Genomic DNA, 27,923 nt, shown 5'->3' with positions numbered 1-27,923 from the left:
AACTGATGCTTTGCTAAATTGGTTGTATTTAGAGATGAGAGAGAACAATGGATTTTTCATAATATGAATCATAAGACAGTGATCTTGTATTCGAACTAACCTTGAAAATCTAGCATAAGATGGTGATCTACGTAAATTAAGAAACCTTTCCCAGGGAATATCATTGGATTAGCCTGTTGTCAATCATGTCCCCATATTACAGTTGATTGGACTTTTCTTGTAATTATGAACCCGTAAAGCCATTTAAATATTGCATCTACAAAAGCAAGTCAGAGGCTAGGAATCCTGCAGCGAATAACTCACCTCCTAACTCCCAAAACCGGTTCACTATCTACAAGGCAAAAGTCAGAAGTATGAAGGAATATTCTTCAATTGCCTGGATAAGTGCAGTTCCAATAACACTCATCCTGCCCACCACCAACAGTCTGAAGTAGCAGAGTGTACTATCTGCAGAAATTCACCAAGCCACTTTCCAAACCCATAACAAAAAATTATGGATGCCAGAAGTAAGAAATGAAAACAGAAATTGCTGAAAAAACTCAGCCGGTCTGGTAGCATCTGTGGACAGAAAGCAGAGTTAACATTTCAGTCTAGTGACCCTTCATCAGAACTGATGTTAACAAGGAAAATGTTGGTATATTGCTGAAGATGGGGTAGGGAGTGTGGAGTAAACAATAGGTGGAGGTGAAGCCCAGAGAGAGAAACAGTTGGATACACAAAGGAATGGGTGAAGGACAACTTGGGATCGTCAACAATGGGCTGTTTCTGGTAGCAGCCCACATGATGACAAGGTCTGGTGTATGGGGCTTGGGTGATGACATGGCCATTGTCAGCCACTAATGATCCCCATTAGCAGCTATTGATTCTCCCAGGCCTGATCTTTACCTATTCCTTTGTGGGTCCAACTGCTGTTCTCTCTGGGCTCCATCTCCACTTATCGATTACTCCTCCTCCCTCCCTATCTTAGTATATATACCAACCTTTAAATAGTTACAATCAGTTCTGAAGGGTCACTATACCCTGAAAGTTAACTCTGCTTTCTCTCCACAGCTGCTGCCAGAACTACTGAGCTTTTCCAGCTATTTCTGTTTTTGTTTACCTCCAAACACATGACTACTTTCACCTGGAAGAACAAGAGAAGGTACATTGGAACACCACCACCTGCAAGTCCCTCTCTGAATCACTTACCATCGTGATCTGGAAATATATCACCATTCCTTCAGGAATCCTGGAACTTTCCCCCTGACAGAACTCTGAGTGAACTTGCACCACATGGACTGCAGCAGTTCTAGAAGCCAGCTTACCTCCACCTTCTGAAGGGTAACTAGGGATGGGCAATAAATGCTGGCCCAATGAGCAACACTCTCCTCCCATAAATGAAAAGAAAACTTGCATCACCACTTAACCAGGACAGGACAGCTCAGAAGAGGAAAAATGGCTGAAAAGAGGAGAGTTGTGGTTCAAGAGTTAGGTTAAAATTGAGGAGGGTTCTGAAGGGATAAGGCAGAAGGGGTTTGTCAGACGGATGCGTTTAAAAAGGGAGATGTCCAGCCAGCCAGTCGAAGGAGTTGCAGGGACCAGCATCAGAATAAATTCAATTTGGAATGAAGTATAAGGTACACATCAAAAAAAGGTTGTCTGTCAGAAAGTCTAAAACTTTGTGTGTGAATGTTTTTACTGCATCAAACCAAATTTATATATTTCTAAAAATGGTCTCACTGTATATAGTAAGATTCTATGTCTTGCAAATCTCCAGCTCTTACTCACTCCTTAAACACTTTTGCCAGATGATGTACAGCGGACCCTTGGGAAATGTTTAGGTAATTAAAGCAACCACTAAAATGTCAACTAAAATAAATATTTTCACTATCTCAATTATTCACTCTGGCAATCTCCAATGGACGCATATTGCTGAATTCCACCCCAACAAAGAATTTCCCTTTGGGCTATTGATTATGAACTATCTTTCCTGATCTGGGATAAAGTCCACAAAACTGAAACCAAAATGCATCTTACAAACACATGAATTAGGAGGAGAGGTGGGCCATTGGCCCTTTGAGCCTGTTTTGCCATTCAAAAAGATCATTGCTTACCTGTTTGTGTTTCGAATTCCCATCTACCCAGATAACTCTCAGTTAGCTGTCTAAGAAGAATCACAGAAGACATTGAATATATTTAATGAGGCAAAGTAGTCCAAAGATACAAAGCCCTCAGAAAAAAAACTCTCCTCACATCTGTCCAAAAAGGATGAATTGCTAATTTTAACACATTAGTTCTGGATTCACCAACTATAGGAAATAACCTTTCCACATCCAAATCTTATTGAGGCTAGTCAGGATCTTATACACTTAATTAAATCAGCCCTTCCTCTCTAGACTCCAGTGAAAACACACACAGCCTGTCCAAACTCTCTTCTCATAAAACCACCTGCTCATTCCACGTATCAATCTAACAAACCTTCTCTGAACCACCTCCAATACATCCTCACTTTTATGTTCAATCCCTGTCATAATAAAGGATAGTACTCCATTGGCCTTCTTTCTATGTTGTGCCTGCATATGAATGGTTTGAGAGATATGCACCAGAATACCTAGAACTTTTCTCACCTTAGAATTCTGCAGTTCTTTAGGTGATACAACACTTTTTAATTCTTCCTGCTTCACATTTTCCCACTGTCATACTTTAGCCATCCACCTAACCTATCTATAGGTTCGTCTGCAAACTCCTTATATCTTCTTCATAAACTTTCCTATTGCTCTTTATGCCATTTGCAAATTTAGCTACCATACCTTTGTTCCTCTCCACCAAGCCATTTAGGTAAATTGTATAAAGGTGAGACCCCAGTACAGACCTTCAAAAATGATGAAGAGAAAATGTTCAACTTTTTAAAACATTCAAGACCCTTTTTGAATTTTTTCCTGTTCGCTTTAATGGAACGCCAGCATTGCTGGTGCTGCTGGGAGCGGCATGGTGGCACAGCAGTAAGCACTGCTGCCTCTCAGCACCAGAGTATGGGCAACCACGTATATGGAGTTTGCACATTTTCCCCATGTCTGCACAGGTTTCTGCCAGGTGCTTGGTTTCCTTTCCCAGTCCAAAGATGTGCAGGTTAGGTGGATTGGCTATGCTCAATTGCCCTGTAGTTTGTCCAGGGTTGTGTAGACTAAGTGGATTAGCGATGATAAATGTGCAGTTGTGGGGTTGTTCTGGATGGGATGTTCTTTGGAGGGTCAGTGCAGACTCAATGGGCCAAAGGCCTCTATCTGCACTGTAGGGATTCTATGACACAGTTCTATGCCTCTATAAGCACTTGTTGCCAATCCCTAATTGCCCTGGAACTGGAGGCAGTTAAAAATCAACCATATTGCTGCCTGGAGTCACATGTATGGCAGACCAAGTAAGAACAGATTTCCTTCCCTAAAGGACATTAGTGAGACAGATGAGTATTTACAACAATGATAATTCCATTGTTATCGTTACTAAGACTAGCTTTAAGTAAAACTTAATAAAATCTGATGTGCAATTTAAACCTCTGCCCCAGAAATATCCAGTCATAATTGTCACTATGCTACCATCTCTCCCAAAGTAGTTGCTGATCTCCCATTGCATTTCATATGGACGGTAAGGATCAAAAATGAGTTTCAGACGAAACAAGGTTAGAGAGTAAATAACTTCAGGTGCAACTATCCTAATTTTAGATCACAATATCTTGCCCTTATGTTTTCTATTTCAATTATAAATACTGAGGTCATTTTGATCTTAGGCAAAAGAGAGAAACAAGCAGTATTTAACAGCTGCCATCTACGTTCAAATTGCAACTGTTAAGTTCACATTTATCGTTGGTACTGTCAGTATAAATTAGCCACAGTAATTACATCTTACTGCAGTGGTTTTACATAATGAGGAGGGTGCTGGTGAAAGGAAATTACAGCTTGTCAAGTTTACACAAGCATTATGAATACAAATGTAAAGGAATTTATACTAGAGAAAAGGCAGCAGGTAGTATGTGCCTATACGATTTTTATAGATTATCATTATTTTTTAAGGGATTCTCCTTTTGAGATGGTCAGTTAAGAGCAATTCCAACCTGTTTTAACTGAGGATGTGTGTGTGTTTGGCAAGTAAATTAATAAGTTTGTAAACTGGATTCACACAGTACAGTCTAACCACATTAAAGTTTGAGGGTTTGAGTGTTATGACACAGAAATAGTCTATTTAGATGATGAGATTGTGCCCCCTGTTTTTCTCTACGATAATGTCTAATCTTGTTCCTTCCTCAAGATTTTAAAATATGGGTTTTTGTTTAAATATGTTTTTGTTTCTGGTCAATGGTAACACCATCACCACCACCACCACCTCTCCCCCCATTGTTGATTTGGGTGTTTCAGTAATAGTAATACCATTGAATGTCAAAGGGTAATGATTGCATGATCATTTTGGAGATGACCATTGCCTAGCATTTTTGTTGTGCGAGTGCTTCTTGCTACTTGTCAGCCCAAACCTGGATTTAATCCATGTCTTGCCACGTTTGGACACACTGTGCTTCAGTACCTGAAGAGTCTGAATGGTGTTGAACATTGTGCAATCATCAGCAATATATTGTCGTATCTCTACTTCTGACCTTATGATGGCGATGAGGTCATTAAGGAAGTAGCTGAAAATGCGAGAACACTACCCTGAGTAACTCCTGCAGAGATGTACTGAAGTTGAGATGATTGACCTCCAACAACCACACTATCTTCCTTTGTGCCAGTATAACTCCAGCCAGAGGAGAACTTTCCCCTATTTGCACAGACTTCAGTTTTGCCAGGGCTCCTTCATGCCACACCCAACCAAATGCAGTTTTGATGTTGAGGGTTGTCACTCTTTCCTCACCCCTGGAATTCCATATTCATGTCAATGTTAGAACTAAGGCTGTTTCGAAGGCAGGAGTAACCCCGGTTGTACCCAAACTGTGTCAGCAAGCAGATTATTGCTTAGCAAATGCTACTTGATGTTACCTTCCATCATTTTATTCATGAACTAGAGTAGATTGATAGGCTCCTAATTGACTGAATTAGATTTGACCTTCATATCTGGGCATTTTTTTACATTTACAGGTGTTAGTTCATGTTATAACTATAGTGGATCAATTTAACTAAAGATACAGTAAGTTCTGAAGCACACATCTTCAGTACAATTGACAAAATGTTATCAGAGTCCTTAACCTTCCCAAAATTCAGTGCCCCAGCTGTTTCTTAATATCACATGGAGTGAATTGAATTGGCCGAAGACAGTTAATGACGTGCTTACCCCTACAGCGTTGCACATCTCTTGAATGTGAAGGTGATGGTGACATAGTGACGTGGTTATGGTACTGGACTAGTAATGAAGACACAGAAGCTAATGCCATGGGCCCATGGATTCATATCCAGTTGGTGGAATTCAAATTCAATTAATAAATAATTCTGTAATTGAAACCTAATCCCAGTAATGGTGACCCCCACAAAACTATCACTGATTGATTGTCATAAACATGTATTTGGTACACTAATGCCCATGAAGAAAGGAAATCTGCCATCCTTGCCTGGTCTGGCCTACATGAGAATCCATTGCCACATCAATGTGGTTGAATCTTAAGTGCCTTCTGAAATGACCAGGCAAGCGAATCAGTTCAAGAGCTATTTGTGATGGGCAACAAATGCTGGCCTTACGGCAACCACATCCCATGAAAGATTAAGCAAAACAAAGGTAGCTGAATTTCATCCAAGTTGTCATTAATGTGTCCTTTGGATGTCTGCCCAGGGCTGCAGCTAAGTAGATTCACCACATAATCTTTCCCTCATGTCTTCTCTGCACCATTTAAGCCAGCGAGCCCAACAGGAGTTCAAGAGGTGGTCTGTGTCATGACTTTACAAAGACGGCAGTGATAGGGAAGCTGTAAATGTTCTCCAGACCCATGGGATTGAGTGCAAATGATCACCAGGGTTCTAGTTTTTAATGGCACTCCAGCAAATTATGCTGGAAAGTAATCAGACCTGGCTCTGATGACCTCCTATAAAAGAACAGTAACATCTTGCGGGAAGCACTTTGAGGGCATTTCCGGAATCTTCCTCTCGCTAGAAATTGATTATTTCAGAAGAGGAGGTGGGGATGGTGAGAAAATCATGAAAGGGTATAATTTTGTGACATTGTTATCCATCACAACAACTTATTTTACCCATCGCCTCAGCCTTCAGTGAAAACCAGCTTTGCACTGCACCACCACCTTTTCAAGTGCAATTAGGGACATGCAACAAATCCCAGGTCAAGCCAGTGATGCCCATATCCCGTGAATGAACATTTTTTGAAAAAGCCTCATACTTTTCAGGAATCCTGACAACATCACTGACCAATTAACAACTTTGAGAAGAGAATCAGATAATTACTTGAGGGTGGAGAGGAAAAACAGTGTGTTATTAATGGAACGGTTGTTTCAAAGAGCTAGTACAGCCACATTGAACTGAACGGTTGTCTCTGCTTACCGTCCTCTGACGTTGTGTTTCTCAGTTACTTCTCCACATCTGCTTGAAGTCAATTCCTTCTCTATGTTGTGCTTTCTGTCACTTAACATGTCTTTCCCTGCTTTGGTTTTTGTTACCACCACACTGTTCTAAAAGCATTGCTGTCACCATTGTATTTGTAGAACTTGCCAGAAAGTTCAACAATATTTACAAGCTCAAGATTTTCCAGCGTGTCTGATTTTCTTTAAATGTGGAATGAATTTATCCAAGAAAACTTCGCCTTTTTGCTAAATGTTAAAGTTAACACATCAACTCAAACACAGGCTATTTCTTGTAATTTGACTTCTATAAAATTAAACTTGAAAAAATGGGATCAACATCCCATTGTGTACAGAAATGGCTTTCAAATTTTCTGTATAGGTGACTGTCCCTGTCAAAATTGACATACTTGTTTTTTGTCACTCATGGATGTGGGTGTCGCTCGCTGCTCCAGCATATATTGCCCATCCCCAGTTACCCTTGAGAAAGTTGTGGTGATGCCTTCTTGAACCGCTGCAGTCCATCTGCTTTGGGTTGACCCATGGAGGGAATTCCAGGATTTTGACCCAGCAACAGTGAAGGAATGGCGATATATTTCCAAGTCAGGATTGTGTGGCTTGGATGGAAACTTTAAGGTGGTGGTGTTCCCATGTATCTGCTGTCCTTGTCCTTCTAGGTGGAAATAGTCGTGGGTTTGAAAGGTGCTGTCTGAGGATCATTGATGAATTCATACAGTGCAACTTGTAGACAGTAGCAGCAGTATGTATTAAGCATTGGTGCTGAAGGGAATGGATGCTTGTAGATGTGATATCGAACAAGCATGCTGCTTTATCCTGGGTGATGTCAAGCTTCTTGAATGTTCTTGGGGCTACATCCATCCAGGCAAGTGGGGATTATTTCATCACAGTCTTGTGTCTTGTAGATGATAGATGGGCTTTGGGGAGTCAGAAGGTGAGTTGCTCACTGCAGTATTCCCACCCTCTGACCAGCTGTTGTAGCCACTGTGTTTATGTGACAATTCCAGTTGAGTTTCTGGTCAGTGGTAATCCCAGGATATTGGCAATTGGGGGTTTAGTGATGGTAACACCGTTGACTATCAAGGGGCAATAGTTAGATTGCCTCTTATTTTTGATGGTCATACCCCGGCATTTGTGTGGTATGAATGTTACTTGTCAGCCCAAGCCTGGATATTATCCAGATCTACTGCATTTGAACATGCAGTAGATCTTTAGTGCCTAATTCATTGTGAATGTGCTGAACATTGTGCAATCATCGATAAACTTTCCAGCTCTGACTTTATGATGGAGGAAAAGTCGTCGATGAAACAGTTGAAGATGGTTGGGCCTAGAACCAAGGCTGTAATGAGGTCAGAAGTTGAGCTGCCCTAGCAGAACTCAAACTGAGCGTCTGTGAGCAGGTTAATGCTGAACAGGTGCTGCTTGATAGCATTGTTAACGATATCTTTCCTCACTTTGCTGATGATAGCGATTAGACTAATGATGCATTGATTAGTTGGGTTAGATCTGTTCTACTTTTTGCGTACAAAAACAATTTTCCACATTGTCAGCAAAATACCAGTGTTGTTGCTGTACTGGAACAGCTCCAAGTGATTGCATCATCCAACCTTGTCAATAATAACAGGGCCAATGAACAGAGGCCTCCTATATAATGTTGGCATAAGTACCAGTAACAAATGTGCATTTTACTTTTTACACAATGAATTGCGATGATTCATTCGTGAGATTAGTGAAAAAAGATTCCACAGTAACTTGCAAAAGAGAATTTGGCAAGTACTTAAAGGGATATTTAGGAGTATAAGAAACAAGTAGTAGAATGGGGATGTAGTGGATAACTCTTTTCAAAAAGACAGTATGTTCACTCTGGGCTGAATTCCCATCTTTACTGTGTCATAGAATCATAGAGGTTTACAGTATGGAAGAGGTCATTTGGTCCAACTTTTGTCTATGCCACCCAGTTTTCACAATTAATCTAGTCCCATTTGCCTGCATTGGTCCATACCCCTCCATCCTTATCCCATACACATACCTGATCAAATATTTCTTATGTGATAAAATTGTACTCACCCCTCTCACTATCTCTCTCAACACATTCCAGACACTCACGAAACTATGTGAAAATATTGTTCCTCTGGACCCTTTTGTATTTCTCACTTCTCACCTTAAACCTATGCCCTCTCGTTTTAGATTCTCCCACCATGGCTATCTACCTTATCTATGCCTCTCATGATTTTATAAACCTCTATAAGGTCACCCCTCAGTCTTCCATGCTCCAGGGAAAAGAAGTCCCAGCCTGTGCAGCCACTCCTTATAACACAAATCTTCATTTTGTGATTCAGTTTCATTGGTTGTGAAGGTACATTGAGCCATCCTAGGACTGTTATAGGAATGCAAGTATTTTCTTTTAATTGAGGTGACAGTACTAAGTAGACTAGCCCAGCGTCGGTGATAGGCCATAGGTGAAAGCGGCTTTGACCTGTGCTGTCATAGGAATGAAGGAGAGAGGGTAAGCAACAAGTTTAGTTTTCTCTGCCCAGGCTCTGAGTGATTTAGAGAAAGAATGTTGAGGATAACTGCAGCACTGGAGTCCACTGGCTACATTTAACCACATCAACTGTGTGGTAATGCGTGCCATATCCTCCCCACACTCTGGGTAAAGATGATTTTCATGAACTCCTAATTGAAATTATTTGTGACGGTCACAATGCTTAACTGTGGTTTGCTTTCCTGCTTCATACTAAATGAATCCATGAGTTTAGTCTGCAAACCTTGTGTCTATTTTTACCCAGGATTTTCAGTCCAACCACAGGAATCAACTTCAAAATTAGCAAATGGTATAGAACGCAGAAATGTGGTACATCATGAGCTGAATGCTAACAGATTTCAGGAAGGTATAAACTGGTGGAATGGGCCGACACATGATGGATGCAATTTAATAGAAAGAATTATGAAGTGATATGTTTTGATTGGGAGAGTGAGGAGAGGCAATGCCAAGTAAGTGAGACTGTACAATGTTAGAGGGGATACATAGAACATAGAAAAATACAGCGCAGTACAGGCCCTTTGGCCCTCGATGTTGCGCCGATCCAAGCCCACCTAACCTACACTAGCCCACTATCCTCCATATGCCTATCCAATGCCCGTTTAAATGCCCATAAAGAGGGAGAGTCCACCACTGCTACTGGCAGGGCATTCCATGAACTCAAGACTCGCTGAGTAAAGAATCTACCCCTAACATCTGTCCTATACCTACCACCCCTTAATTTAAAGCTATGCCCCCTCGTAATAGCTGACTCCATATGTGGAAAAAGGTTCTCATGGTCAACCCTATCTAAACCCCTAATCATCATGTACACCTCTATCAAGTCACCCCTAAACCTTCTTTCCTCCAATGAAAACTGCCCCAAGTGCCTCAGCCCTTCCTCATACGATCTTCCTACCATACCAGGTAACATCCTGGTAAACCTGCTCTGCACCCGTTCCAGTGCCTCCACATCCTTCCTATAGTATGGCGACCAAAATTGCACACAATACTCCAGATGCGGCCGCACCAGAGTCTTATACAACTGCAACATGACCTCAGGGCTCCAGAACTCAATTCCTCTACCAATAAAAGCCAGTATGCCATATGCTGCCTTCACCGCACTATTTACCTGGGTGGCAACTTTCAGAGATCTGTATACATGGACACCAAGATCCCTCTGCTCATCCACACTACCAAGTATCCGACCATTAGCCCAGTACCCCATCTTTTTGTTACTCTTACCAAAGTGAATTAGCTCACACTTACCTACATTGAACTCCATTTGCCACCTTTCTGCCCAGCTCTGCAGCTTCTCTATATCCCGCTGTAACCTGACACATCCTTCCTCACTGTCAACAACTCCACCGACTTTCGTATCATCCGCAAACTTGCTCACCCAACCTTCTAGCCTCTCCTCCAGGGGCTAGAAGGTTGACAAACAGCAATGGTCCCAAAACAGATCCTTGCAGAACACCGCTAGTAACTGCACTCCAAGATGAACCTTTACCATCATATACTACCCTCTGTCTTCTTCCAGCCAGCCAATTCCTAATCCAGACCTCCAACTCACCCTCAATGCCATACCTCCGTATTTTTTGCAGTAGCCTACCATGGGGAACCTTATCAAATGCCTTACTAAAATCCATATACACTACATCTACCGCTTTACCCTCGTCTACCTCCTTAGTCACCTCAAAGAATTCAATAAGGTTTGTGAGGCACGACCTGCCCTTCACAAAACCATGCTGACTATCCTTGATCACATTATTCCTATCCAGATGTTCATAAATCCTATCCCTTACAATTCTCTCTAAGACTTTGCCCACAACAGAAGTGAGACTCACCGGCCTATAGTTACTAGGGTTATCCCTACTCCCCTTCTTGAACAAGGGAACCACATTTGCTATCCTCCAGTCTTCTGGCACTATTCCTGTAGACAACGAGGACATATAAATCAAGGCCAATGGCTCTGCAATCTCCTTGCTTCCCAGAGAATCCTAGGATAAATGCCATCAGGCCCAGGAGACTTATCTATTTTCACCCTTTCCAGAATTTCTAACACCTCTTCCCAACATACCTCAAAGCCGCCCACTCTAATTAATTGTGACTCAATATTCACATCGGCAACAATGTCCTGTTCCTGAGTGAATACTGACGAAAAGTATTCATTCAGTGTCTCACCAATCTCTTCAGCCTCCACACGCAACTTCCCACTACTATCCTTGACTGGACCTCTTCCTACCCCAGTCATTCTTTTATTCCTGACATACCTATAGAAAGCCTTAGGGTTTTCCCTAATCCTACCAACTAAGGACTTTTCATGTCCCCTCCTTGCTGCTCTTAGCTCTCTCTTCAGATCCTTCCTGGCTACCTTATAACTCTCAATCGTCCCAATTGAACCTTCACGCCTCATCTTTACATAGGCTGCCCTCTTCCATTTAACAAAGGATTCCAATTCCTTATTAAACCACGGCTCCCTCACACCCTTTCCTCCCTGCCTGACAGGTACATATTTATCAAGGACACTCAATAGTTGCTCCTTGAACAAGCTCCACATATCAGTTGTGCCCATGCCTTGAAGCCTACTTTTCCAAGCCACGCATCCTAAGTCGTGCCTCATAATTTCCCTGAACCCAGCTATAACTCTTGCCCTGCAGTGCACACTTATCCCTCTCCATCACTCGAGTAAAAGTCACTGAATTGTGGTCACTGTCCCCAAAGTACTCACCTACCTCCAATTCTAACACTTGGCCTGGTTCGTTACCCAGAACCAAATCCAGTATGGCCTCACCTCTTGTACAGAGACCTGGAGATGTACAAACATTTGTTTTCAAGTTGATGGGACACATTGAGAAGGCTGTTAAGATCTCAGGGCTCCAGAATGTTTTAAATAGAAAAATAGAGTACAAAAGTAAGGAGGTAATGTTAATCCTTTATAAAGCACTGATTAGGCCTAAGCTGATGTGTTGAGTGCAGTTCTGAAAGACCACATTTTAGTGAGGATGGAAATGTCTTCGAGGGGGTGCAGAAGAGATTTACTCAAATGTGTCTTGCCAGTTATGGTGTGGGCTCATTGTCTTGATATTAGCTTCATTTAACTTCTTACACTGTCCTTGTTCTTTGCTTTAGCTTAAAATTCAAAGCATACGTGCAAGGAATGCAGGATTATTTATGTTTTCATCACCTGCGTCTTCGGTCTGTTGGAGTCTGAAATGCCAGGCTCCTCTGTAGCAGCTGCAGCTAGTTTCCTGTTTATAGTATAGCTCCAAGTGCACAGTGACTTGATGAGTTTACAGTTGAGCAGCATTGAGATTTCCTTAGAAATGAAGAGGGAAATACTTCCCATTAGCATTGCGGTATCTCTGCGTTATGTGCGCTGCAAATTATGCCTGACAATAAATAAATTTCTAGGAGGAAACCCAGTTAGAAAGCATCACCTTTCCAATGCTTCCCTGAGTTCACAAACAAACCCTTAGAGAAATGAGTAGAGCAGCATCCCCCACCCTCCCCCATACTCCCCTCCCCTCGCCATGAGCCATTCACTCGAAAGCTGAAATAGGTCTGTGTGCCTTCTTATAAGAAAGAAAGGTGTTTACTTGCAGACTAATATTTGACACTTTTTGTCGTGTTTTTGACAATGATCTAATAACCATTCACTTCCTGATTAGGAATTGATTAACTCTGTGGGTTAGCAGGTTTTGAGAAGACTCTGGATATTTGAAACAGTAAAATACATTATAAGTTATGAAACATGTATTACAGCCACCAACTAATCTCTGTGTGCAGGCCCAAACTAACTGGCAGGCAGAGTCACAACATTGTATACACACAGCATGTAGAGTCATTCAAGATAAATCTTCTCATAACAAGTTACACGTGCAACACTCATCACTTCACTGGAAGTAAGTTGCCCCTTCCTGAGGCTCTTAGCCAGCAAAGCAATAGGTGCAGGGTCTTCTATTTTCCAGAAAATTAAAAATTCTCTGAGGATAGTTTTCAGCGATGCTGTACCCTAGCAGGTGCCTTTCAATGAAATAGATTAGATTAGGTTAGATTAGATTCTCTACAGTGTGGAAACAGGCGCTTCGGCCCAACAAGTCCACACCGACCCTCCGAAGAGTAACCCAGCCAGACCCGTTTCCCTCTGACTAATGCACCTAACACTCTGGGTAATTTAGCATGGCCAATTCACCTGACCCGCACATCTTTGGATTGTGGGAGGAAACCAGAGGACCTGGAGGAAACCCACGCAGACATGGGGAGAATGTGCAAACTCCACACAGACAGTCGCCCAAGGCTGGAATCGAACCCGGGTCCCTGTCGCTGTGAGGCAGCAGTGCTAACCACTGAGCCACCGTGCCAATATCATTGTCGCCTGGGTCTCTTGGTGTGTGCACTTTGTTAGCTGCATTTCCCTACATTGCAGCATTGCCTACACATCAGAAGCAGAATTATGGGGAAAAAAATCAGTATCTTCAATAATCATCACTGCTCCATTAAACTTAAAGCCACAACACACAAGGAAAGCATTAATTTCCTAGACACAATTGGCATTAAGTTGAATAATGAGGAGTCCTCTTGCTTTCCAAGTAGCCATAAGCAACAGTGGCAAGCCACATTATTTAGTCTCCAAGCAGCTCAAAGTACATGGGGCAGTGAGTGAGTTTGCCCCAGAAGTCCTCACAATGGCCAGGAAAATTCATGCAGGAGTCACAGCAATCACCTCCATAAATAGAATAGATAAAATCAGCAAGGAGTTCAATCCCAGGCTGGTCCTGTCTTGCATTTGCTGCTGATAGGAATGTAGTGAGCGCATCTCAAAACCTCTGTCACAATACTGTGAATTACTTGATATGCAGTCACTGTGTTCAAAGACAAACGTGTAACCATTTAGTTCTGACCTTATCAGTCCTCAGGAAGTGTGTTTAGCCTGATGGCTTTTTGTATATGGAAGTGTGTGTCAGCTTTTTTTATGTACAAAGTATTTGTGGCTAACTCATGCCTGGTGTCTTGTGCTAATTTAAATACCATTGTGTCTAGGAAATTAATGCTTTCCTTGTGTGTTGTGGCTTTAAGTTTAATGGAGCAGTGATGATTATTGAAGATATTGATTTTTTTCCCCATAATTCTGCTTCTGATGTGTAGGCAATGCTGCAATGTAGGGTAATGCAGCTAACAAAGTGCACACACCAAGAGACCCATACGACAATGATATAAATGTCCAGAGAATCTGATTTTTTTTGCAATGTGGTTGAGGAATGAATCATGGTTAGGGCAACTGCCCTGCTGTTTATCAAAATTGTTCTGTTGCTTGAGAAGGTGGATCCATCCTCAGGGCAAAAGTGAGGACTGTAGATGCTGGAAATCAGAGTCTAGATTAGAGTGATGCTGGAAAAGCTCGGCAGGTCAGGCAACATCCGAGGAGCAGGACAATCGACGTTTCGGGCAAAAGCCCTTCATCGGGAATGAAGCTAGGGAGCCTCCAGGGTGAAGAGATAAATGGGAGGGGAGTGGGCTGGGGTGAAGGTATCCTCAGTTTAGCGTGTCATCAAAAATTGCACCTTCAGCAACTGCTAGATGTCTTTGCACATTAATGCTTTCTAAAAGTGACATGTTCATACTCGTGGTCGATTCTCTGCGCCGAAAAGGCATGCATTCAAGCCTTTGCCCCCTTTTGAATTACCCAAGAGCTTGGTGGGCCCATAAATCTCTGTTGCATTTTTACAGCAGCACAGTAGCCAATCAGAGTTGACTTAATAACCAATCAGGACCTTTTTCTCCTATAGTTTAAGTTGTTATAAACGTTTGAAGTTTTGTATCTTCCATTTATCCAGGTGAATGCAAGACAAAGCGTTTCAGCTACATGTCTCTCTCTTCAGTAATATTACTGGATGTAGGACTTGAATTTTTCATTTAAAACTCTATGGTGCATTCTTAAGTGGCCACGAGAGGTAAAATGTTTACACCATCTCAAACACCTCCAGCCAGCTCAGGGGGAAGCTAAATATAAACCGAGGAAGAAAGTGATTCGCAGGTACACTGGGTAGTGAAAAACTTGTTTGGTGCACCTGCCTTTATTGGTCAGTGCATAGTGTATAGGAGTTGGGAGGTCATGTTGCGGCTGTACAGGACATTGGTTAGGCCACTTTTGGAATACTGTGTTCAATTCTGGACTCCCTGCTAACGGAAATATGTTGTTAAACTTGAAAGGGTTCAGTAAAGGTTTACAATATGTTGTCTGGGATGGAGAGTTTGAGTCAAAGGAAGAGGCTGAATAGGCTGGAGCAATTTTCACTGGAATGTCGGAGGCTGAAGTGTGATCTTATAAAGGTTTATAAATCATTTTAATGTTAGCATCATGAGGCTCTGATATTAAATTTAAAATGAAAATGAGAGGAACTTGGATGCTACAGAGTTTTAAGACATTTTATCCAGTGTAAATGTAGAATTAAAGCACATTATGAAAGGTTCTTTTTCATTTTAAAAAAAACATACAAGACTGTGCAATGCGGAAAAGCCATTCAGCTCATCGTGTTAAACTCTTTCCATGGATCGAGTACAAACCACGTTGTAGACACATGATTTCACATCAGTTTCTGAACTTGAGCTCATAAGAGAACAAATACGTTGAACTAGTTTGCTGACCATTTCAGACCTTGTTGGCATGAACCAGTTATGCACTTATTTGAGTAAAATACCACCCTGAGAGCGCTATATGATACCAAAGCATGCCACCTTTCTTACTACCACCTCCGGATAGCAGCAATATGGTTTAGATATGAGCCATTGGAAAGAGGAAGGGGTGTAATTCAGTGCTGGTTCCCAGCACATCCACAAGACTCAGGCTCACCAGCTCCATCTGTCTTGCATAGCCCACCAGAGAATTCTGTATTTCTCTCTCTGTTCCAAAGAAAACAAAACGGCTTGAGCGATTTTTGAGGGGCTATTAAGTAACAGCTGCAGCCAGCAGATTCTTCAAGCAGTTGAGAAAATTTGGCAAAGTTGATCTGCCAGGATGTATGCCCAGGATATTTGGAAGGAGGAGAAATGCAAGCAAAGTAGTTTTATGTTTTGTTGATCTATGCCATCTATTGTTATCTATCCAAACTTCACCACCAATACTTGTCCTGCGAAAAGAGAGTGACTCAAGAGTGGCAGAATTTCCCCCGCCCCCAGTAGAAGTTGGAGAACCAGTGGGAACCTAATATTGCATCTCAGTAGGAGTCCTAGGAAAAATAGATATTGTCAAAGCCACCTCATTGAGTTGGTACTGTGTATTCATTTGATACTACATTGCGATTTAGGGGAGGATCAGTATTGTGTTCAGTATCAGGGAACCTCCTTGAAAGGATGCAGCATCCCTGATGACCTCTGGGAGTCTCTTGCTCAAACTGGAGAGGAAGCATTTGTGAAGGCGCCAAACATCTTGAACGCCTCCAGCAAACTCAGGGGAAGCTAAATATAAACCGAGGAAGAAAGTGATTCGCAGGTACACTGGGTAGTGAAAAACCTGTTTGGTACACCTGCCTTTATTGGTCAGTGCATAGAGTATAGGAGTTGGGAGGTCATGTTGCGGCTGTGCAAAACATTAGTTAGGCCACTTTTGGAATCCTGTGTTCAATTCTGGTCTCCCTGCTAAAGGAAATATGTTGTTAAACTTGAAAGGGTTCAGAAAAGGTTTACAATATGTTGCCTGGGTTGGAGGGTTTGAGTCAAAGGAAGAGGCTGAATAGGCTGGAGCAATTTTCTCTGGAATGTCAGAGGCTGAAGTGTGATCTTATAAAGGTTTATAAATCATGCGAGGTCTTTTTTTCCAGGGTAGGGTAATCCAAAATTAGAGGGATATGATTAAGGAGAGAGGGAAAGGATTTTAAAGGGACCTAAGGGGCAATGTTTTCACACAGAAGTTGATGCGTGTATGGAATGAGCTGCTAGAGGAAGTGGTGGAGGCTAGTAGAATTACAGCATTTAAAAGGCATCTGGATGGGTATATGAATAGAAAGAGTTTAGAGGGATATTGGCCAAATGCTGGCAAATGGGATTGGATTAACTTAGGGTGGTCATGGACAAGTTGGACTGAAGGGTCTGTTTTCTTGCTGTACATCTCTATTACAGTAAATGTGTGCAAACCTGAGCATCTCATCCACCTCATACAGGAAACTGCACTGTCCGGGATGGTGTTGAGCTTAAATGATGTTGCAACTACATGGCCCCCAAGAGAGTTGTGAATTTTTAACTGCATTCATGTTTTGAGACATTGATGGATCAGAAGGCAAAGCACTCATTGCAGAACACTTTGACTTCTGCTCTTGTAATCATGACTAATCTGTTAATGGTGCCTGCGGTCTGGTTTGTTAATGGTGCTTCCAAAGCTTCATATTTACATTAAACTCTTAGCTCATAGTCGCACTGGAATGAGGTTTGTCCAACTCTCATCAAGCAGGTGAACCTTATGTTGCTGAAATAGAGGATGTACTTGTGTTCATATAACATCTTTGCCATAATATTCATGATGTTCTGAAGAGCTTCGATTGCGGTAGACTGCTTTTTTTTGAAGAGGCCACTATCACATGCCAATGTAACTGCCATTCAGAGGTAAATCACCTATGTATTTGTTGTTGAGTGCTAAAGGATTGACATAATGCAGGAAGAACTTCCTTCTCTTGTTCAAGAAACTTTAAGCAATCTTCAGATGAACTATTGGAAGAGGCAGGTGAGGACTCAGTGATAACATCTTGTCTGAAGAATGGCAAAACTGCAGTATCAGGCCATACTATACACTCAAATCTTGGAGTGGGTCTTGAGCCTACAACCTTCTGGCTGTGAGGTGGAAGTACTAGCTCCTCAGCCAAGATGCTATGTGCCTACTTTAGCTCGATGCATGAAAGTTTTTTTTAACATTTTAAACAATATTGTTGCAGAAAGGACTACAACCTCCAGACTGTCTCTTTGAACTCTGCATCCCCAATACTCAACCCTGCTGCTCTCAACCTTGCCGAAGGATGCTACCTATCTAAATCATTATTTTCTTTTCACTTGGTGAGCTACCTTTCACAGTAAATTACTGATAGTTAGGCAACATATCACACTGTATACTGAAAGGATGAAAAGCTCCTAGATTGGTTAAACAAGTCACGTAACTGCTGATAGTGTGAAAGTAACTCTCATTGAACAAGTCAAGCAAGGCTATGTCATCACACTAATGTTCTTCTCCATTCTCCTTGGCTTCATGCTCCACCCCGTTTCAACGAAACTTTCCAGCAGAGTCGACTTTCTCTACTGGATGAATGAGAAACTGTTCAACCTGCATTGCCTCCAATCCAGGTCCAAGACCACCCTCTCTTCTGTCATCAATTCTGTCAAACAATGCTGGTGTATGCATACACATAGAGGCTGAACCCCAAACCGTCATAACACATTTGCCAGAAGCAAATGAGGGAATGGGCCTGAGTTTAAACATCAGAAGACAATGGTCCTCTACCAGTCTGTTCCTGCCACAACACTGTCCCCTGACTATCTAGACCTACAGCAATCTCTTTCCAAGAACCATTCTTATAAATTTCCTCTGCACTTTTCCCAATGCATTAACATCTTGCCTATAATGTTTTGCCCAGGACTGTACACTTTATTCAAGCTGAGGTCTAACAAGTGTCTTCTACAAGTTCAGCATCACCTCCTTGAGTTGTACTCTATGGCCTTTACTCAAATACTCTGTATTAATAAGCCCAGGATTCTGTATGCTTTATTAACTGGTGTCTCTACTGTCCTACTATCTTCAGTGATCTGTGCACAAATACATACAGGTTCCTCTGCTCTGTGCCTCTTATATATTGTCTGTCCACGTTCTTCCTACCAAAGTTCATCACCTTACTTTCCTGCATTGAATTTCATCTGCCACTTATCTGCCAATTTCATCAACTTGTCAATGTCTTTTTGAAGTTTGATGCTGTCCTCCTCACAGTTTCCAGTACTTCTAATCTTTGTGTCATTCATATTAACTGTGAAATTGTCCTGTGCACTCCAAGATCTGGATCAGTAATATGTACAGAGGAACCTTGATTATCCGAAGGACACGGGCGGGGAGAATTTCGTTTAGTTAATTGAATGCTGGGTAACAGAGGTTTGCCAAGCACCGGGACTTTGCAATCTTGCTGGATAATCTGAAGTTCAGATAATTGAATGCTGGATAATCAAGTTTCCTCTGTAGTAGGAAAGCAAGGGACCCAATACTGACACCTGAGGAACTCCGCAACAAACCTTCCTCAAGCCCAAAAAATATTCATTGACCATTATTCTCTGATTCCTATCATTTAGCTCCGTTTCAAATTTTGCCTTTGCTTCTCCCTATGTCTGACTCCCTACAGCCTAACTCACAATTTGCATTCCCTGTAAGTTTTCCTGCCGCTGTGCAGACCTCTGATATTCATGTGCAGCAGTGACTTGTGGAACCAGCTGTCAGTGTGTTTGTACACTAGATAGTTATCTGATCAATGCTCAGAGGCAGGCTGGCTTAAAAGAAGCCTTCCTGTTGTGTTTCTGTATTCATAAAAGTTCATCACTGGTATGACTGTGTCATTCTTCACATTATGAGTTTTAGATTGGCTCGTCGCAATCCACTTGAGCAGTTATGAAATAGTTAAAGCGCTTATAAATACCTGAGTTTATGTCTCTAAACTGGAAAAGGGGAGACGGGAAGCGTGAGAGAAACAGGCGATAACTTTTATAGTGGTTCAAAAAGGACGCATTGTTTAGAATAGAAATGAAACTTGAGTGATGAAAAGAAAATGTGATGGGGAATAGGAGAGCACAGTGAAGTCAAAGGGAAAGGGATAAAAGGACGATGAGGAAAGAAAACACTTAAATTTTATTATTTTTTAATTAAAATTGGATTTTAAATGCTTATTTCCGTTGTGATTACTAGCCCTGTAATAAAGCTAATCCTGGGTCTTTGAGTGGTTTCATTGCTGTAATATTAAAAGTGTACGAGCTGGAACATTTATAAAGAGATTGGTCCAGGGAGAGAGGAATTTTGTTATGTTTGAAGGGTTAAAGTCAATTACAAATACATGATAAAAACAAAATTACTACTTACCATTCCTTTCACTTTTTAAAAAAAAAGTTAATATAAATACATTTTGGTTAATGTGCTCATTTGTTTCTAAAGTGGCATTCTAAAATCTTAACGGTATCTGAGAATTTCTACGGATGTGAGACAGCATATGAAAAAAGACGTTGGCTTGGATTTAGGATGAAATTAGCCTGCTGTCTTTGATTTCAAACAAAGCATTCCTGGTTTTTCAATTCTCTTCCTGGTCTTGCCTCTCCTGATCTCTAACCACCTCCTAATCCGCAGCCCTTCTCTGCAAAATCTCTGCACTCCTTCATTTCTGGCCTTTTGCACATCCCTGATTCTCATCGTACCCTCATTGATGCGTCTTGCTGTCTGCTGTGGTGGGCTCAGTTCCTGGACCTCCTTCTCTAGACTTTTGCCTTTTTTCTGCCACTTGGAATTTCTTGAAAGCCCACCTCTAACCAAGATTTATTTTTTATCATCTTTCCTGATGATACCTTCTGTGGCTCTGTGTTAAATATTGTTTGATGCTCCTGTGGGGTGCCTTGGGGCCTTTCGCTACACCAAAGGCGCTGTACAGATGCAAACTATTGTTGTAGGGTGTGTCACTACAGCAATGGAATGGAGGGAGCCTGGAATCCAAGCAAAAGCCCAGTATCGGGTGAAGCAGTGTTTCTACCTGTCACACATTGGGCAGGACAAAAACTAATTGGGTATCACCAATCTCAGGCACACAGAGATTATTGATAAGTTGCAACACCCTCACCCATGCCAAAAACATATCTTCCCTCTCCTACAACATGCAGCATTGTTTGCTGGAAAGACTCGGTTATTTTTGCATTGCTTTCCTTCACAAATGCAGTGCTAAGACGTTTGTTTATTTAATTCATACAGTTCAGTGATGATCTCCAGTAAGGTGGGACAAAGCAAGAGATCATTTGTGACAACTGTAATTCCATTGAATTAATGTTTAATGATCGTTCCAGAGCATGCTGTGGTAATCAGGAGTATAATAACAGAAGAGGAATGCAGAGTCGGGGTGGAAGAAGCTTTGTTTTAATAGCTGTGCTTTTTAATTTATGTTTTTATTACACTTTTTTTTCCTTCATTTCAGGAAATTGTAACAGCTGCAGTGCCACGTTTTCAGTTCTGAAGAAGCGAGTGAGTTTTTTTAATAAAAGTAATTATGTATTAAATCAATAAGCATGATGTCTATCTTTTTAAAGAAATTAAATATAAGAGATGGAACTGTTAAACAGCAGTGTTAGGGATGGCTGATGTGGATTTGGGTTCAAAATCTATTTCCGAGAAATGAGCACAACAATCTAACCAGACATGTTTACTGCAGTATTAACGAAGCATTGTTCTGTCAAAGGTAGGTAACTGTTAGAAGAGAGTACTGAGGGAGCATTGCACTGTCGGAGGGCAGTACTGAGGGGAGCATTGCACTGTCAGAGGGGCAGTACTGAAGGATACAACCCTGTCAGAGGGCAATACTGAGAGGGACACTGCACTCTCGGAGGGCAGTACTGAGGGACACTGCACTGTCTGAGGGCAGTACTGAGAGACACTGCACTGTCGGAGGGCAGTACTGAGGGACACTGCGCTGTCAGAGGGCTGTACTGACGGGAGCATTGCACTGTCATGGGGCAGTTCTGAGGGACACTGTGCTGTCAGAGGGCAATACTGAGGAGGACTGCACTGTCAAAGGGCAGTACTGAGGGACACTGCGCTGTCGGAGGGCAGTACTGAGGGACACTGCACTGTCGGAGGGCTGTACTGACGGGAGCATTGCACTGTCATGGGGCAGTTCTGAGGGACACTGTGCTGTCAGAGGGCAATACTGAGGGGGACTGCACTGTCAGAGGGCAGTACTGAGAGACACTGCGCTGTCGGAGGGCAGTACTGAAGGACACTGCGCTGTCGGAGGGCAGTACTGAGGGACACTACGCTGTCGGAGGGCAGTACTGAGGGACAGGCACTGCACTGTCAGAGGACAGTCCTTTGAGTGTATTCCCACCTCAGTAGATGGTAACGAGTCTGTGTTCCTCTCTTAGAGGAATAAGTTCAAATCTGGCTGGTTGAATTTATATTCTTTTTACACTATAATGGTAGTCTCAGTTGATGATGACTATGGATCTATCCCTTGTTATTGTAAAAACCCAGCTGGTTAACCAGTGTTTTTTAGGAAAGAAATCTGCCACCCGTACTTTATTTGGCCTCAGTGTGACTCTGGACCCACAGCACTGTGGTTGATCCTTGACTGTTCTCTAAAACGGCCTGGCTAACCATTCAGTTCAAAGGCAATTAGGGGCAGGTTACAAACACTGACCTTGCTATTGATGCCCACACCCCATGGAAGAACAAGAAAATGTACATTTCAAAAACATCTCATTATCTGTAAATCACTGCAATGTCCTGAGGTAGTGAAAGTCACTTTAGAATTTCAAGTTCTGTCTTGAACGTTGGTCATTACTGCATTCGGTTGATCCATTTACAATCTTTTACTTGCTATCATTTTAATTATTCCTGTTGAATATTTTGGCTTATTCCTCCCCATCCCATATGATGCTTTCTTTCTAACCCTCTCCACTCTCCAGCCCCTGCCCCCTGTGCCCCTCTTGAGCTTGTACTTTCCTTTTCCTAGCTCAGTGCAATGTAAAGTCTGCTTATCAGTTAGAATTTTATCCAGACTGAATTAGTGTTGTTTACAGTGGGGGACAGACAGTGAAAGCTGTGTACACACTATGAATTGATGGCTTGTGCTGGATAAGGTCTGGATCAGTGCAGTGCAACAAATTGAATGTTGGTAATGCATATCATGTAGCTTGCTAGTTCGTATTGCTGATATACTGAACTGGTGTTAAATAAATCCTCCTCCATCAAATTTCTTTTTCTTTCTGTTCATGCTTAGCGTAACTGCAGCAACTGTGGCAACAGTTATTGCTCGAGATGCTGTTCATACAAAGTTTCCAAATCGTCAATGGGAGCGACTGGTAATTAATATTTTTACTACTTTCCTTGTCCTTGTGTCTGTCTTCAATCTTTTGGCGGTTTTCTTTCAATTAACAATTTTCCAAAGATGATTTGAAGTGGCTGTTCAATATGTATGTATCAACATGTTTGCTTTGAGCAAAAGACAAAGCCAGGTAAACTCTCTGGTAATACCATGGGAGATTGTACTGCCTAATGTGATAGCGTATGCCTATAAAGTCTAGGTGTCACTTCCCCTCCATTGGCTGAGCTGAGTATGTGGCTCTCTGACTAGCCTTGGTGCTTCTGTGCTCAAAGGCAGCTTTGATTCTAGCTCCTGATTGCTATCAAATTACCCTTATGACTGGAGATGATTGCCTGTTCTCCTCCTCCTCTCCAAGAGCATACCAACATACATAGACTCTTACCAAAATAGTGGCACCACTGTCTATGGAACACACCATAGTGTGAACCATCACTCTAAGGAGAAGAGTAAACAGGCATCAAAAGAACATGCAACTGTGAAGTTAGTTATTGATGAATTCGGCTTAATTTCTTCAAATCAAATGTTTTTAACATACATACATGATTTGTTTCATCAGTTTAAGATCATTTTCAGGACTGATAGCTTTATTTAGTGCACATAGTTAACTCTATTGCAAATCCCATTTGAATGTTCCGTGTGTACACAGGTGGACTAGCAGCTTTATAGTTCGCATAGCTGCTAAATTTCTAATTAGATAGAGTCCTGCAGTCTCCTAATTCCTGATTGGGAATTGAGGATTAAGTTATTTAGCTCTATTTACTATGAACCTGACTGATCATTCACTTAATTCCATATACCTGCCTTTGCCTCATATTCTGATATATTTTTGATGAACGAATCTATCAGTCTCAGGTTTAAAACTAATGATTGACCCAGCATCATTTTCTATTTGTTGGAGAGCGTTCCAAACTTTTACCACCCTTTGTAAGGAGAAATGTTTCGCAAATTCACTTCTCGAAGGCTTGCATAGTCCTAAATTCCCAGCAATAGTAGATAGAGAGACCCACACTGTAATCTTGTAAATTCCAGGAAATGCAAGCCTTAATTTGTGTAATCTTCATCTTGTCCTTTAATCCTTGGAGTGAGTGAATTATTCTGCTGAACACTGGACTCTCCCTCCCAAATTCAGTATAATCTCCCTAGTGTGTGATGCCCAGAACTGAAGGCAGTGCTGCAGATGTCATCCAATCAGTGCTTTGCATTGCTGTACTAGAGATGATATTTCAGTCAATTTGATGTGGGTTGGATTTAAATCCAGACCTCTGTTATTCCTGATGAAGGGCTTATGCCTGAAACGTCGATTCTCCTGCTTTTCAGATGCTGCCTGACCTGCTGTTCTTTTCCAGCCCCCCACTCTTGACTCTGTTATCCTTCAGTATGGAAGTTTGCCTGTGTATCTTTTGAGATTTCTGATACAGAGCCTTTTGACCAGACTTGTCACTTCATCCATCCATCCTGATTGGAGTGGAAATTATCAATGTCCTGAAAAACCGATCCTAATGGGCAAGGTTGCCAGGAACTGTATTGGGATTTACAATTAAAACTGCCCACTCTCCTGGTTGGATGGGAACAATCGGTAGAATTTTCAGTTCTGTCCAGTTAGAAAATGCTGACTACAGGTGATACTGTAGTGTAATTTGTTTCTGTCTCTCTTTCAGCCCCAGATGCCCAACGGGAGATGGTGTTTGTGTGTGCACAGTGCAACCTTATTTTGAGCAAATAGGACAAGGCATCGGCTCTATTTCTCCCCCCCACCCCCACCTTTTAAATGTAAATTTAATTTTTACGTTTTAATTAAAATGTACTGTATCAGAGAACTGGAGAATGGGCATGAACGGTATGTACTATGAACTCTTCTGTATTAAGGGATTAGGGCTGCAGTCTGACGATGAGAGCAAAACTGTTTCTGGAATCCATGTTTGTTTGTCATATAAACTGAAATAATATATAATATATATATATATATCTTCCCCTCTAAATGCTGCTTTCTACTGTAAATACCATGGGATTAGACCTTTTCAATTTTCTTTTTGTATCGAGTGCGGTGTAGAACACAATTTAAAGAGTTGGTAAAACTCTCCAGCTCCCCTCAAACCATGTTTCTTAAGATTGTATTTTATGCTTTCCCTTTAGTTTGATATGTGTGATGTAAGTCTGATATTTTCTCAATAAAAGTGACACTGCAGAAAAATATCAGAAGAGCACCACAAGATTTGTGACATTGTGAGGTTTTTCCTGGAGTGTGGACATTAGCTTTCATTTTCAGATTATTAAGTCATCACATTGGTGTTCAATAATAGGCTTTTTTTCAAAATGTTTTTTTTTTAAAAAGTTTCTCCAAATTATCCAATTCAAAAATTCAACCCATCGTTGCTATTTCAGCCTTTTGAAAAACTATCCCATTACTCCCAATCTTCTGCTTTTTACCTACAGTTCTACATGTATCTCCCATTCATTTCCCTTTTTGAAAGTTCCTGTTCAATCTGCTTTCATGTCTCGTATCTTTCCAGCCAGTTGCCTCAAACCTGGGTCTCTGGGTATTGATCCTTCAGGCAATACAAGCAGTTTTGTCAGTCTTTCCACCTGCCCTTGTTTTTCTGAGGATTGGGCTGTTGACTCCCACTCAATTGGTCAATATCTGCGGACAAAATAATGCAGTGGTTTGCCATTGCTTTCTGCAGAGTGGCTGACTAGGAAGCACTTCCACTCTGACGCCAACCATTTGGTGTGTTGGAAGAATTTACAGGATGACAATCAATCTGTTTGCTCGAGCAATGAATAGATCCCCTATGACCATCAAGTACTGTAGGACTCTAACATGGAGCTTATAGCCTAGAGGCTCCCACTGCATCACAAGAGTTGCTCCTCCTTCCTGCTTATTCTATCAAAACTATTGTTTTTAAAAATGGAACTATTCAAAAGATTGGTGAAAGAAAGCTCCAATTTTTCTCTTGCATCTGTCTTAACTGCTCTTAGTGTCATTTTTCTTGCTGTTAGTCATAACTTTTAACAGCTAGTCTGGTCTGAAAGTTGAAGCCCCATTGCCAAAAGTATTCCCTGTGGAGCCTAGTACCAAAGCAGGAGCGGAGGTGAATCATGCATTTAAGGGAAACTGGATAAATGCTCAAGAGAGAAAGGAATATTACATACTGATGATTGGTGGACCAGTTGGGCTGAATGATCTGTGATCATGTCATCAATTGCTTAAGTGATCTAAATGGATTCTAAGGTTTATTTGAGGTAAATTGTGATGAAAGTTTCTTGAGATTAATGACTGCTTGGCTTCACTCAACAGCCAGGAGAAAGTGAGGACTGCAGATGCTGGAGAGTCAGAGTCGAAAAGTGTGGCACTAGAAAAGCAGAGCAGGTCAGGCAGCATCCGAGGGGCATGGAGGGCTAATGGCTGAAATGTCAATTCTCTGGCTCCTCGGATGCTGCCTGACCTGCTGTGCTTTTCCAGCGCCACTCTCTTCATTCAACAACCAGCCCAGGTTATTCCTGGATCAGGATACTTGTGTTAAAAGACTGGTTGGGATTCTTCTCCTTTTTGCTTCCTTTGCTCGGTGATTTGGGCTGGCATTCAGTAATTTCCCTGAACCCTACAATCATAATATGAAGGAGACAACACAGCAGCACCCCAAAATCTATCCGTCACACCAGTTTCAATTCGTAGTACTTTAGCACAAAGGCACCCTGCATAGATTGCAGAATGATTGCCTTCTGTTTGCCTCCTGTTTTTATACATTTTCTTCCTAATTTGTGCTTTGCACAAAATTGCATATAAACTCCAGCACTCAAACAAGCTATTTCACCAGGATTTAAGCTTCATTCACGCCTTCTTCCACACTACTTTATCTTATCCTAACAGCCTGTCCTTCTATTCCTTTCTCCCCCACATATTTATCTAGCTTTCCCATAAAAGTATCAGTGTTATTCACCTCAACTACTCCCTGGGACAGCGAGTTTCACGCTCTTACCACTCTTGGCAAAGATGATTCTCCTTAATTCCTTGTTGGATTAATGAATAACTATTATATGTATATGAACTCGCCTCCTTGAAACATCCGTTAGTTATTGAGTGTTGGTCAACAAGCTGTCGTTATCTCTGGATACTGTCCAGGTTTGCTGCTGAACTTAGAAAAGGTTTTGCTTTGACAAAGATCTGAGATGGAGTTCTCCCAGGAACACGACCACACACACACACACACACACACACACACACACACTCGCTAGTCTGCCATTATTCAAGAACTGCAGTCAACCTTATGTCATTTTCATATCAAGTCTATGGAGCTGAAAACCATAGAAATCAAAATCGGGGAGAGAAGAAGAGGCGGCAAATCAAACTGTAGTGACGCGAAACTTGAGGATTAGGAACAGGAGCCTGAATAATTTCTTTCCCCTTTACCAACTCATGATGGGTTCAGGTGGATTTACCAATTGACCAGTTTGTGTGAAAGGCTCTTCGGATGCTGCCTGAACTGCTGTGCTTTTCCAGCACCACTCTAATCTATAATATGGTTTCCAGCATCTGCTGTCCTTGTTTTTACCCAGTTTGTGTGAAAACCCATCTGGCCCACTCTGCCATCCTTACCCAGTCTGGCCTCACAGTGACTCCAACGTCTTCTGAAATGACCAAACAAATTGTTTATCTGGGGTATCAGAAGAAGACAATAAATGGTGACTTTGTTGGTGATGCCCACATCCCATTAAAATGAGTGGAGTTATACAGCACTGAAACAGACACTTAAGTCCAACCCGTCCGTGCCGA

At 41.7% G+C, this 27,923-nt stretch overlaps 1 protein-coding gene across 2 annotated transcripts in view; it reads left to right on the top strand.

The window, feature by feature from the left end:
* Nucleotides 1-25,343, top strand: part of zfyve27 (zinc finger, FYVE domain containing 27) — a 192,914-nt gene extending 167,571 nt beyond the window's left edge. For both annotated transcript variants that reach the window (XM_087998754.1, XM_087998755.1), the window contains 3 exons: nucleotides 21,248-21,294; nucleotides 23,048-23,129; nucleotides 24,811-25,343. In XM_087998754.1, the coding sequence (XP_087854880.1) occupies nucleotides 21,248-21,294; nucleotides 23,048-23,129; nucleotides 24,811-24,875 (194 nt within the window). In that variant the 3' untranslated portion in view covers nucleotides 24,876-25,343. The remainder of the gene's footprint in view (nucleotides 1-21,247; nucleotides 21,295-23,047; nucleotides 23,130-24,810) is intronic.
* Nucleotides 25,344-27,923: the final 2,580 nt, after the last annotated feature.

The sequence above is a fragment of the Chiloscyllium plagiosum genome, unplaced genomic scaffold (assembly GCF_037043375.1).
Source record: "Chiloscyllium plagiosum isolate Xiang-an unplaced genomic scaffold, Cpla_swu_hap1 HiC_scaffold_22, whole genome shotgun sequence".
NCBI lineage: Eukaryota > Metazoa > Chordata > Chondrichthyes > Orectolobiformes > Hemiscylliidae > Chiloscyllium > Chiloscyllium plagiosum.
The sequence above is the reverse complement of the archived record's forward strand: the minus strand, read 5'-3'. Positions and strand labels throughout refer to the sequence as shown.